This window comes from Caretta caretta, chromosome 1 (assembly GCF_965140235.1).
Source record: "Caretta caretta isolate rCarCar2 chromosome 1, rCarCar1.hap1, whole genome shotgun sequence".
In the NCBI taxonomy this organism is placed as follows: domain Eukaryota; kingdom Metazoa; phylum Chordata; order Testudines; family Cheloniidae; genus Caretta; species Caretta caretta.
The window spans coordinates 211,559,786-211,571,728 of NC_134206.1; the positions used below are offsets into that span (position 1 = coordinate 211,559,786).

The window sequence follows — 11,943 nt, forward strand, 5'->3', positions numbered from 1 at the left end:
AGACTCCCCTAAAGGAGCAAGAGCCCCCCCAGATCTGGGAACACACACAGAAAGGGAGAATGTAGGGCTGCCAGGTGCCCCTACCCCTAGCTGTCCCCCAGTCCTGCTGCCACTCAGCCCCACATTCCCCCTTCCTAGTGTCCCACTCCCACCTCCCTCTAATTCCCACACTTCTCTGACCTAGAATCCATCCCCATACACCCACTACTCTCACTGTAGCACCAAACCCCTCTCCCCCAATTCCTCCCTCTACCCACTAATAACTCTTCCCTCCCAGGAAGCATTCACATGTCTAATTTCCCCTCCAAAATAAAATTACTACCTATAATTCACAAATTGTAGCAAGCTCCAGCCACTCAGTCCAAAACTCTTTTGTTATAGGTAGGCGCTTGTGATAAATTTATTCTTAGTTACATTAACTGAAGGGTGAGTTCACAGTCATCAATCTCAACAAGGCATGGTTCATCCAGTCATTAATCTCTCTCAGTTTAATAGCACAAGGCAGCAGAAGGAAACCATTTTTTGGAAGGGGGCCCTGTAACTTGGGCATCTCTTGGCCAAGTAACCCCATATTTAGAGGCACACCACATTTCATATCAATCCAAGTAACTGTACAGGTTTGAGAGCACTTACAAGAGTCAAGCTTTAAAGCATATAAAATGGTGGGAATGGAAACTCTCCTGACACTTTTCTGTAATGGCACAGTCACACTGCAAAAAAAAGTTGACCATTTTCTGAAATACTGTTTTCACATTTGGTCCCCCCAAAATTTAGTTTGGGTAAAACTCAACAGATTGAGACCATTTTGGCTGACATCACATCAACAGTTTAATCTGCAGGTCTGAGTGCGTGCACACACACACACACACACAAAACACCCCTAGAATATTTTGAAAAAGGCTGTTCAGTTTTTTTTCCCCCCCAACCTATAGCTCAAGTGATCCCAAATTTGGGTCTCTAACTCTACCCTGTAGCCTTCAGTGGCACACCAAATTTCAAAGGAATCTGACTAAACATATTGATTTTAGAGGACTTAGAAAGGTCAACCTTTCAACTGAGGTCATGAAACTTCCTTAACTATAATGGCACTGCCCTGCCATTAGGATAGGAGTGTCTCGGTCTGTTTCTGACCATGTGCAACATGGTTCCCAATGCTGGGAGACAGGAGAACAACATCAGAGATGCCATTATGTTATAAAACCACCTGTCACTGCATCAGGACATAAATGACAAGATACATGACAAATGGACTAAGCAGAGGGAACCCCAAACGGCATGAAACCCTGTTCTGGGCAACTGTACTTGCCTCTGACAGACATACAAAAGATGTCTGTCTCTTTTACACTTTGGCAGCATTAGATAGCATGCTAAAAGCATCAGTGACATTCATTTCTGTGAATGCATGTGACTATCATTACCACTCTGATTCCCTCTGTCTTTGCATGTATGACACAAATAGTCTTACAAAGTCTCTCATTGTTCTTCTGAAGTGAATTCACTTTTTCATTATAGAATTGGTTTAAAGTATGTGTGACAGTCAATTTGAGTATCTACCTTTTTTGTGGACAGCTGAACCTATGTTTGACTTTTAATGCTACTCTGCCTTCATGGATATCTTAATGAGTAAATGCCTGACTGTCAGTGTCACTTTGTGGGCATCTGGACATCTTGCATGCATTATTGTTAATGCTACGTTTTAGTCATGGGTATTTTTAGTAAAAGTCATGGACAGGTCACAGGCAGTAAACAAAAATTCACAGCCCGTGACCTGTTCATGACTTGTACTATACACCCTTGACTGAATCTTGTGGGGGGGGGGGGGAGGGGGCAGCACAGGGGTGCTCAGGGGGGCAGCCCAGGACCTCCGCAGCTGCTGAGGGAAAGGGGGGTAAGTGGGGGTACACTCCCTGCCTGGCTCTACAAGGCTCCCTGGAAGCGGCGAAATCCCTCAGCTCCTAAGTGGAGGTGCAGCTAGGGGGCTCTGTGCGCTTCCTCCGCCTCGGCTCCGCAACTCCCACTGGCCGGGAACCGCAGCCAATGGGAGCTGCAGGGGAGGCACCTGCAGGCGGGGCAGCGTACAGAGCTCTGCCTAGGAGCTGAGTGAGGGACATGTCACCACTTCAAGAGAGCCCCGAGGTAAGTGCCACCCAGAGCCCTCACCCCATCTCGTGCCCCAATCCCCAGCCCTGAGCCCCCTCCCACACCTAGACTCCTGCTGGGCAAGGGGGACATGGTGGCCCAAGACTGCCACAACAGCAGCCTGTACAGCTGGCCCAGGGACTGCCCAAGCTGCTCAGAAAGCCCCCAGGCCAGCCGCACCCGCCACTGCAGAAGTCACGGAGGCCCTGGAAAGTCATGGAACCCATGACTTCCTTGACAAACTCACAGCCTTAATTATTGTGTCTTTGTTGAGGTCTCCAAGCATATATAATGCTGTGTTCAAGGCCACAGCCTACATGCCAGTGCCTTTGGGAGAGTCTAAGTGTACATGATGATGCACGTGGCTGCACCTGCACTATCACCATCACCAACTATATGTGATACAGTTTCAGTACATCGTTGACTGCATGCTTTTTTCTGTTGTACATCAGAAAACTGTGGCCATCAATGGCAGAAATTAAAGGAAATACCGTAGGAAGCTGGAAAGCAAGAAATGACCTCCTTCCCCCCTCCACCTTCTCCCCCGCCCCATTAAACCACTTTACAGGATGGGAAGGTTTGTCAGACAAGCTGTAACTTTAATTCTTGTTCTTCCCTCCCTGTTTGCAGAATGCCTCCTGCATGCAGTACCCTGTAGAAATGGCTTTCTGTGGGAGGATACCAGCTCCGATATGAAGGTAGAAATGTGAGCCGCCTCATTTCTCATAGGTATCATATGTTACAATTTTATTCCCCACCACTTCCTTCTTCCTACCTGCCAGTGTAGGAATTTAATTTTCAGGGTTTCCCATGAGAAAGAGAAAAATGCTCTATCTCCTAAGGCCCACCTGTGCAACTGCAATAGGCACCGCAGCCCACTATTAACATGTGACAGTCAAGGCATGAGCAGCCCCTCACCTCAGCAGGGACCAGGGCCAGCAACACAGCCAGTCCCTGCCAACACCTTCCACCTCAGCAGCCCCCTAAGTACCCAAGCTTGTCACCCCGGAGCCCTGCCCTGATCCCTCACAGGCACGCCGTACCCAGAAGGGACAGAAAGGCTCAGGGGCCACCAGTACCAGGCAAAGTCAGGTGCTCAGTACAGCCAATATTGGATGGTCACGATTTTATAATTGTGCCTACGGAAACAAAGCGGCACCACCGAGACCCAGCCCTGGGGGCCCCCCTGCAAGGCCAGTAGTCCAGAGGGCCCCCCCAACAGCCACAGATTGCCAAGTGCAGCAGCTCAGACCAGAAACAGGCATGGACCTTCTGGCCTTCTCAAAATCATCCTGGGAGCAGCTGCCTCTCAGGGCCAGCTCCTTGTCCTCACTTTCCACCCACCATTTGGCAGCTCCACTTCATCCTCTGCTGCCCACCAGGGGCTCCAGGCTTCTTCAGCAGGGGACCATTGTCAGCCCCCACTCCACAGCTGGGGGGGAGGGGGCAGGCACTCCACAGTTTGGGGGGGCAGGCAATGCCCCCTTGAACTTCACCCCAGCAGAACACCTAGGACTCTGTCACAGCCCACAGTTTAGGAACTACAGATACAGAGCACCACCATGCCCCCTTTCTCCTGATGGGTGTGTTTCCTTAACAACTCTCTTCTTCAAAGGGAATTACCTCCTCCCTGTCTTAGGGAGCTGTAGCTCTCAATCCCCTCTTCTCTAGTTGTGTTTTTCCTCTGACTCCCTTCCCTACATATTGCACCCACTAACTACCCCATCTGATAAATGGGCGTGTCTCCTTTAAATTCAAACTTGAAGTCTTTCAGTGTCCTGTTTATGGACATCTCCTTTGAGCACCTCATTCCTACACTGCCTCTGAACCTTCTCTAATAACCTCCCAGTTGCAACACAGTTTAAACAGCACGGGACTCTACTACTTTCAGCCTTAGTAAAGTCTGTTTTCAGTGAGGCAGAGCACGCATCTTCCTCCCACCCTCATTATGAACAGTTGTCCGCCCTCTCACAAGTTACCACTGGTACCTAATGTTCTTCCTCTTGGACACAAGACACTGCTTGATGGTGGAGAGCAGAAAAGCCAGGAGGGTCAGGCTCTTTATTACATTCTATGGGACAAGCACCAATTACTAACCCAAGTTCCTGACACAGATAGTAACAGGGTTTAGGGTTGTCACCTTTCTTCCCAAGGGCAAATTTGAGATCAGTAAAATAGAATGACTGAGAACCAGCTATGCACTTAAGATCCGCAGTGGAACCACTGCCCTAGAGACAAGGCCTGGAATTGCAGAAGGTGTACTACCTTCCCCCCCTCCCACCTGCTGGAGCAGTTCAGGCTAGATACAAAGGAGTCAGCCCCCACTCCCTCAGCCCCACCAGTAGTCCAGGGCCACCCTTCCCCACCTATATGTAGACCAAGCAGACAAAGTAAGGGAGTAGAATTGTGTTTATTAGCAGAGAGAGTTCAAAGTACATGAGCTGGGTGCTATCCATGCCCAAGGAGAAGATTACAGTTGTGTTTATAGAGAAATGACACAAATCACATGTGTGAGACAGCCACTGAAGCCATGTGGCCAGGGAAGCAAGTCCCTTGCTTTATGTTCAGAAGAACAGGGGTGGGGGAATATTTTTTGCCCGCACACAAAGAACCACAAAGAGGGGAACAACATACAAAACAACAACAGGAAGATAAATAAAAGAAACAGCCCAGAGGCCTCAGCCCCAGAAGAACAGGAGGGATGGGGGAGGGGGCTTGTCCAAGAAAATTTGAGCAATACCTGCTGACTTGGGAGCCCTGCATCATCTTGCTTGCCCTCCCCCCAAATTATGGCATCAGTACAATCAGGCCCTAGCTCCTCTTCAGCAGATGTACTTCTGTCCATCCATTTCCACAGCTCAGTTCGACAGAGGATAGTGGGAGGCATGCAGAACGAGGACTACTTCACTCCAGATCTTCGGTTTTGCCCTCCCCGAGATGGGGAGAGATAGGGAATTACAGGCATATGGACTCAGCGCAAATGAAATGCTGGTTCATGGAGGCGAGCAAGCAAAACCCATACCCTTCCCAGAATGTCCTATTGCAACAGAGTCTTTTCTTCCTTTATCAACATTCAGTCTACCTCACACCCATGAAACCCCACAGATGGCATCCTTCTTTCCAGCATCATTGGCCCCTGCACGTAAGTCCCAGTGCATTCTAATTCATAGCCAGGGCTCCCTGAACTGAGGAACCCTTCCTTTTGGTCTAGAATACAAGGAGCATTGCTCCTTCTCCCTACACTCTTCCCTCAGTGATTCTGTTTGAGAACAAAATACTCACAAGAGGCTCTGTAGGGACTTGCACACAAACTGTGCAGCTCATTTCATCCACAGAATTCACCTCAACACTTCAAGGACTCAGAGCAGCTGTGTAGCTCTTTTGTGCCTCCACTTTCCCATCTCTGAAGAGATGTAACTTACCCACAGAAGGTTATACAGTTTTACCTGCTCCCAACTCCCCACCTTCCCAGAACTGGACTAGATGACAAACTCTGGAGAGAGCCCAGTATAGACTCAAAAGTCTAAACTAGAGTTTCTAGCACTAGCGTATAGCAAGAGTTTTAGGCTTATGAACCAGGCAGATTTGCTGAGATCCAAGAGATGCTGAATATAGAGTTCTCAAGACATTTTCCCAAAGCTCTTTCTCAGAGCAGAGCTCTACTTTACTACCATTTTTTGTAACTCCTTCAGAGAATGAGGCTTTGGAGAAAGATCAGAGCAGAAGATGGGGACTTGCCCAGAAACACACAGGATGCAGTTGCTCAGCTGACTATTTAAGCAACAGAGACTCCCCACACCTGGGACCCCCCAACCCATGTCTCCCTTCATGCAACAGAATGAGGTACACAGCTTGATGAAGCAAGAAAAATCCAGAATTCCTACTCACTCCCCCTACCAGTCCTGTTTCCTCCATGCCCTGGACTTCCTCAGAATAAGGTGCATGCCAGTAGCTAACCAGGGTGACATCCTGACAAGTCTGTATCTGTTACAGGAATACCAACCCCTAATATAGCCACTGCTGTTGTCCTTGTGGCATAGGAAAAAGGGATCACCAACCCTTCTTGTTGCATTCCTGTGAAATGGAGAGCTGCCACAACAAGAGCAAGGCACAACCCATCAGTATCTGTGGGGAGCTGAAGGCTAAGTGACCACCATAAACTAGTTTAGACTTCAGCAGTTAAAGGGAAACTCCACAAGAGCTGAGGCCGGATGCTCTCCTCTGAGGTGAGGCTTTCCTCTAATCAATTTCACACTGCAGTCCTCCTTCTGGGTTCATCACAGCCAGGGAACTGCTTTGAGGAAGCTCACATTGCTGAAGTACACCCTTTAGGTACAGCTATGATGAAGGTGACATCTAAGCCATGCCTCAATCAAATTCAGATTTAAAAAAAATTAACCTCAAACGTAAGAGTGGGAGCAACATCTTCCCCCAAATTGATCTGTCCCTTGCTGCGACTGCAGCAGGTGTTGAAGGGGTTAAACCTAGGTCCAGAAGAGAGCTGCTTCAGAATCTTACATAGAAGACAAACAAAAACCAACAAAAGAACTGAAGATGAAGCAGCCACGTGGAGGTGGGAGCGTGGACAAGGAAGGAGACAGGAAAAGGGGAAGGTGGACTGCAGACTGAGGGGCTATGTTCTCAAGTACAAAAGTAAACTGGAGACAGAATGCAACAGAAGGAAAAAAAAAGAAGAGAACAAGAGGGCAAGTTACACCAAGGCCCCACAGTAGGCAACTGAGGCCTACAAACCCCCAGCCAGGGTAGGGGCTTCCCAACCCTTCCACTCCCATGCCTTTCACACTTGGGACCTTCCCTCTACTGGGACAGAGGAGTTCTTCTCCCATTTCCCTCAAGGGGAGAGCTCTCAGACTGGGTCCTTTATGCGCTATTTTTAACATACCATTTCCCTGTGGAGTTTCCCAGATACTCCATCCTTCACCAGGCATTGGGAAGGTACCTTTTCCCTTAACCAGCAGGCAGAAGCTACCATTTGAACATGCAGGTACTCCCAGACCTTCAGTCCCTTAACCAAAAGGGAGAAGGTGGCATTTTCCAAGAGTTGGGGGCTCCCTGACCCTCCATTCAGATTCCATATGGTACTTACGTACAATCGCCACCATCACAATGGCACAGATCACTCCAAGCATGATCATCATCTGGGAAGAAAAATGGTGAAGGGTTAATACTCTCAGAAGGGGTTATTATGGGGTGGAGTACTGCCAAAGCATCTCATCCGCACCCTAGAGACAAGAAAGCTCAGAGTTCCAGTCCTTCCATACAGGACGGCCTGGTGCAAAACAACATTTCCTCTTTCCAGCCCCCAGTGTCACAAACCTGCTTCAACAGCCAAGAGATGAACATCCAGGTTGGATCAGGAATCTCCAAAGAAGGAGGAGCAGCAAATCCTAATTAGCAGCACAGCAAGTTTTCCTCAAATCCTAGGGCATGGATGCGATGCTGACCCAATTGATTCCAATCTCTAATCTTCTCCCCACCCCCGCAATCAGTCCCCAAGGCCTCTCATGCAGAGCAGTGAGGAAGCAGCAGGGATCTAGTGGAAGGCTGCACTCCACAATCCCTCAGGGAGGGTATGAAGAGATCCAGGTCATTCTCCTTCCTGTGCACCTTGCCTTCCAAAGAGGGCTTGGGGCAGCTTCATGCTGAAACCACAATCCTAACTGTACAAAGTTCAACTGTCTTATAACCCCAGCTTCACTTTGATGCAGTCACAGACTACTTGTGCCTGCTGACAAGGAGCAGGGAGAGGAGGTAGAAGAGAGGGAGGGTCACCACCTCAGAAAGACTCAAGTCATACACCACCCCACCCCACCCCACCCCAGGGAAACCCGCAGTGCTTCAGAGCAGCTCCCAACTTTTTCTGCAACTCCTGCCTGCCTCTGCCTCTCCATGCCTGGCTTGCTGGCTCAGCTGCTCTACAGGGAGGGGCCCTGCTGCATCATGTGACTGAGCAATCTGGGGAGGCATGTGACCCTGCATGTGCCCCCCCCACACACACCCCGTGGCCTCTGGATGCAGCAGAGGGAGACATGGAACAACTTCAGATCTGGCCTCATTGGAAGGTTGGGAGGCTCACCTTACAGTTCTTCCACCAGTACTTCCTCTTTAGCTTTCCTGCACTAGTTTTAAACACTGAGGCACCAGCCTCAAGTGCCTCTGCCTTGCCATCCATCTCGGTCAGCCTGATGTCTCGATCCAGCACTTTCTCCACATTCACACTCATTATGCTCACCACCTGCAAAAGAAGAAGGAAAAAAAAGCAGAATGTGTTACCACTGGCACAGAGGGAGGCAAAAAAGCAAGAACGAGATTCTAGTCCATCATACTAGTCCTAGACACTATGAGAATACAAATTAGTAGTAAGAGACCAAGCTCATGAGACTTACCTCCTCCATCTGGGCCTGGGACTGCTGCAGCCGAAGGTTACTACTCATGTTGGGGGGAGGCCCAGGGGGACCCCCACCAAGAGCACCCCCTTCTGGGGCCCCAGGAGCAGATTGCAGAGCTGGATCAGACCTGATGAGACAAGGAGACATACCCAACAGAGTAATATGGGTCCATCTATGAACCTCAGATTTAAGAGAAAAACAGAACTCAGAAGTCAAGTCCCAAACTGAAAAGCCAGGAAAAAGCTCAAAAACAGATACAGGATCTCAAACTGGGAGAGGATATGTAGTGAGTTTCCATGTGAGGGGAGGTTGTCAATCCTGGGTCCAGAACTTCTGAATATTTTCATTAATGATTTGGATAATGACATTGAAATTATGCTTATAAAATGTATGGATGATACCAAGCTGGGAGGAGTGGCAAGCACTTTGGAAGATAAGTTTAGAATTGAAAGTGACCGTAACATATTGGATAACTAGCTTGAATTCAACAAGATGAAATTCACTAAAAACCAAGCGTGATGTAGTAGATATAATTCACAACTCCAAATGCACAACTACAAGATAGCGAACAACTAGCTAGGTCAGGAGTGGCCAACCTGTGGCTCTGGAGCCACATGCAACTCTTCAGAGGTTAATATGCGGTTCCTTGCACAGGTGCTGACTCCAGGGCTGGAGCTACAGATGCTAACTTTCCAGTGTGCTAGGGGGTGCTCACTGCTCAACCCCCTGCTCTGCCCCAGGCCCTGACCCTACTCCACCCCTTCCCTCAAGGCCCCTGCCCCTTCCCCCAAGCCTGCCATGCCCTCGCTCTTCCCCCTCCCCCACAGAGCCTCCTGCGCATGCAGAACAGCTGATTGCAGCAGGCACTGACTGGCGGGGCTGCTGGCAGGCGCTGGAGTTGATAGGGGGCTGCTGATGTATTACTGTGGCTCTTTGGCCATGTACATTGGTAAATTCTCGCTCCTTCTCAGGCTCAGGTTGGCCACCCCTGAGCTAGGTGGTAGTACTGCTGAAAAGGATCTAGGAGTTATAATTGATCACAAATTGAAAATGAGTCAACAACGTGATGCAGTTGCAAAAAAGAATATCACAGAACGACATTAGCAACAGGAGTGTTTTATGTAAGACACAGGAGGTAATTGTCCCACTCTGCTCAGCACTGATGAGGCCTCAGCTGGAGTCCTGTGTCCAATTCTAGGCACAAGATGTGGACAAACTGGAGAGAATACAAAGGAGAGCAACAAAAAAGGCAAGGTTTAAAAAACTTTACCTATGTGGAAAGGTTAAAAAAAGGGGTATGTTTAGTCTTGAGAAGACTAGTGAGGGGGAACTTGATAACAGGCTTCCAATATGTTAAGGGATGTTAGAGAATTGTGATCAATTGTTCTCCATGTCCACTGAGGTAGGAAAAGTAATAACAGGCTTCCTCTGCAGTAAGGGAGAGCCAGGCGAGATATCCAGAAAAGGCTTTCAAGTGAGATTGTGGAATCCCCCATCACTGGAGGTTTTTAAAAACAGGTTGGGCCTGACTTATGTTTACTTGTCCCAGCCTCAGTGTAGGGGACTTAACTTGACCTCAAGATCCCTTCCTGACCTGCATTTCTATGATTCTATGGCACATAGCTGCCTAATGCCAGGCAACAACAAATAAGGGCCAACTTTAAAGAAAAGAAACAGAAGCGAGGGAAGGGAATTGAATCTAGCAGTAAACCTGCACGTGTGCATGCAGGACTGGAATCACAAGGCAGGCTGTTGAGATCTGCCCAGCTGGACAACACAAGTATCTTGCTGCCCCCACAGTCATCTTTAACCGATTTCTGCCATTTAGGAATCCAGGCTGCATTTCCCTGTCTAGGGAGCCAATCCAGAGACTGCAGCTACTTGAAGCATTCATCGCACAGGACCACGACAAACTTTCCCCTCCCACATCATCCAAGAAACTAACCAGCACCACCCCACTACTTGAGCAGGGACAACTAGAGCCTGCAGATTTTTCTTTTTTGGGGGGGGAGTGGGCGGGCACTCTCAGAGCAGCTCCCTGGGCCTCACAGGGCAGACAAGCCGCCTCCGAATCCTAGACAAGCCTCTACAGGGGGAGGCGAGCCCATTCCAAACGCCATTACAACCTGGACAAAGAGACGCTACCCCCGCCCTTCCCCTCATACGCACCTCTTACTTTCAGCTGCATGGAGCCAGACCCACCTAGTGCCTTGCCTGACAGACACCACTCATGGGCGGGGGAGCACGAAGCAGGATCCCCAGGCAGTCCCCTAGAACATGGGACTCCATGGTGGAGCCTCTGCCTAGGACACCTGCACAGCAAGAGAGCCCCGGCCCCTGAGCCCTTGGGCGGGGACTGCGGGGGCCACGGGAAGGTTGCTGGGGGCGAGACACGACACACGGGCTGCTGCTGGCCGGGCAGAGCAGGGCAGGCTGGCGTGAGCACTGGCTGGAGAAGTGCAGAGGCCGCTGTGCAGGGCGGGTCTGGCCACAGACGTTGATGGGACACAGGCAGAGGTGTAGGAAGGGCCATGTCGTGCCAGCCGAGACTCCCACCAATTGAGGGGAGGGGGGCCAGTCCTGAGGCAGCCGGGGAGAGGCGGCCGGTGGTGGCACGCAGACAGCCCCCCTGTCCCAGGGAGATGGCGGGCCCATCCTGCGGGCCAGAGGAGCCTCCCCTCCCTGCAGGCTGCTCAGCCCCAGGCGAGACTGCAGCAGAGATCGGGGCCGCTGCCATCACTTCGCACGGGGCAGCGCCCAATCCCCGCTCAGGGGCCGCGGAGCCACAGCTGCTACAATGCGCCCCTCGGCGCCGGCACCCTGGGGAGCGCGGCGCCCCCCATACTCACATGGCTCGGCGCTGCGCCGGGCTGAGGACGCGCACTCAGAGCTCCGCGTCTACCCCGGCTCCGCTCCTCCGCCTGCCTGGACTTTCGGCTGTCGCGCCGCCACGCCCCCGCCCCCTCCTTTATAGTCTGGCGATATCTGACCACGCCCACCCTGGCCAAATCAACGCCGCCAGAGCACACGGCCACGCCCCCGCCTGTCTGCAACCGTCCCTTCACACCGGCGGCCGAGCGCTTCCCTCAGCGCCAGCCTTGGCACCCTGTGAGTCCCGCCGCTCCCCCTCGGTCCGCACAACCCAACAGCTACAGCCCAGCTCCCGCCAACCGCCGCGTGGCGGCGCTCCAAGCCGTTGTGCAGTGAGCTGCAGCCTCCGTTCCGGCCCACTCAGGACGTTCGCTGCCCGTTCCCTAGACCGACCACCGTGCCCGCCTCTGGCCTCGCGCCACCGCACGTTCAGGCCACGCCCACCACTTTTAAAGGGCGATTAACCCCCCCCCCTCCAGCCGACGGTTGGCATGGGCGTGGCGAGGCAACCCCTCGAGGCCCC

At 51.2% G+C, this 11,943-nt stretch overlaps 1 protein-coding gene across 11 annotated transcripts in view; it reads right to left on the reverse strand.

The window, feature by feature from the left end:
• VAMP1 (vesicle associated membrane protein 1) overlaps positions 1 to 11,529 on the reverse strand; it is a 112,724-nt gene extending 101,195 nt beyond the window's left edge. For 10 of the 11 annotated variants that reach the window (XR_007352710.2, XR_012664972.1, XR_012664973.1 and 7 more), the window contains exons 1-4: positions 11,399 to 11,529; positions 8,547 to 8,676; positions 8,237 to 8,395; positions 7,247 to 7,298 (exon numbers count right to left, since the gene is read on the reverse strand). Coding sequence is in view for 7 of the 11 variants with exons in the window: in XM_048820276.2 (XP_048676233.1) it covers positions 7,247 to 7,298; positions 8,237 to 8,395; positions 8,547 to 8,676; positions 11,399 to 11,400 (343 nt within the window). In the remaining 4 variants the exon portion in view is untranslated. Of the gene's footprint in view, positions 1 to 4,530; positions 6,798 to 7,246; positions 7,299 to 8,236; positions 8,396 to 8,546; positions 8,677 to 11,398 lie in introns of those variants that run through there. The other variant, XM_048820260.2, reaches the window with a different exon arrangement.
• Positions 11,530 to 11,943: the final 414 nt, after the last annotated feature.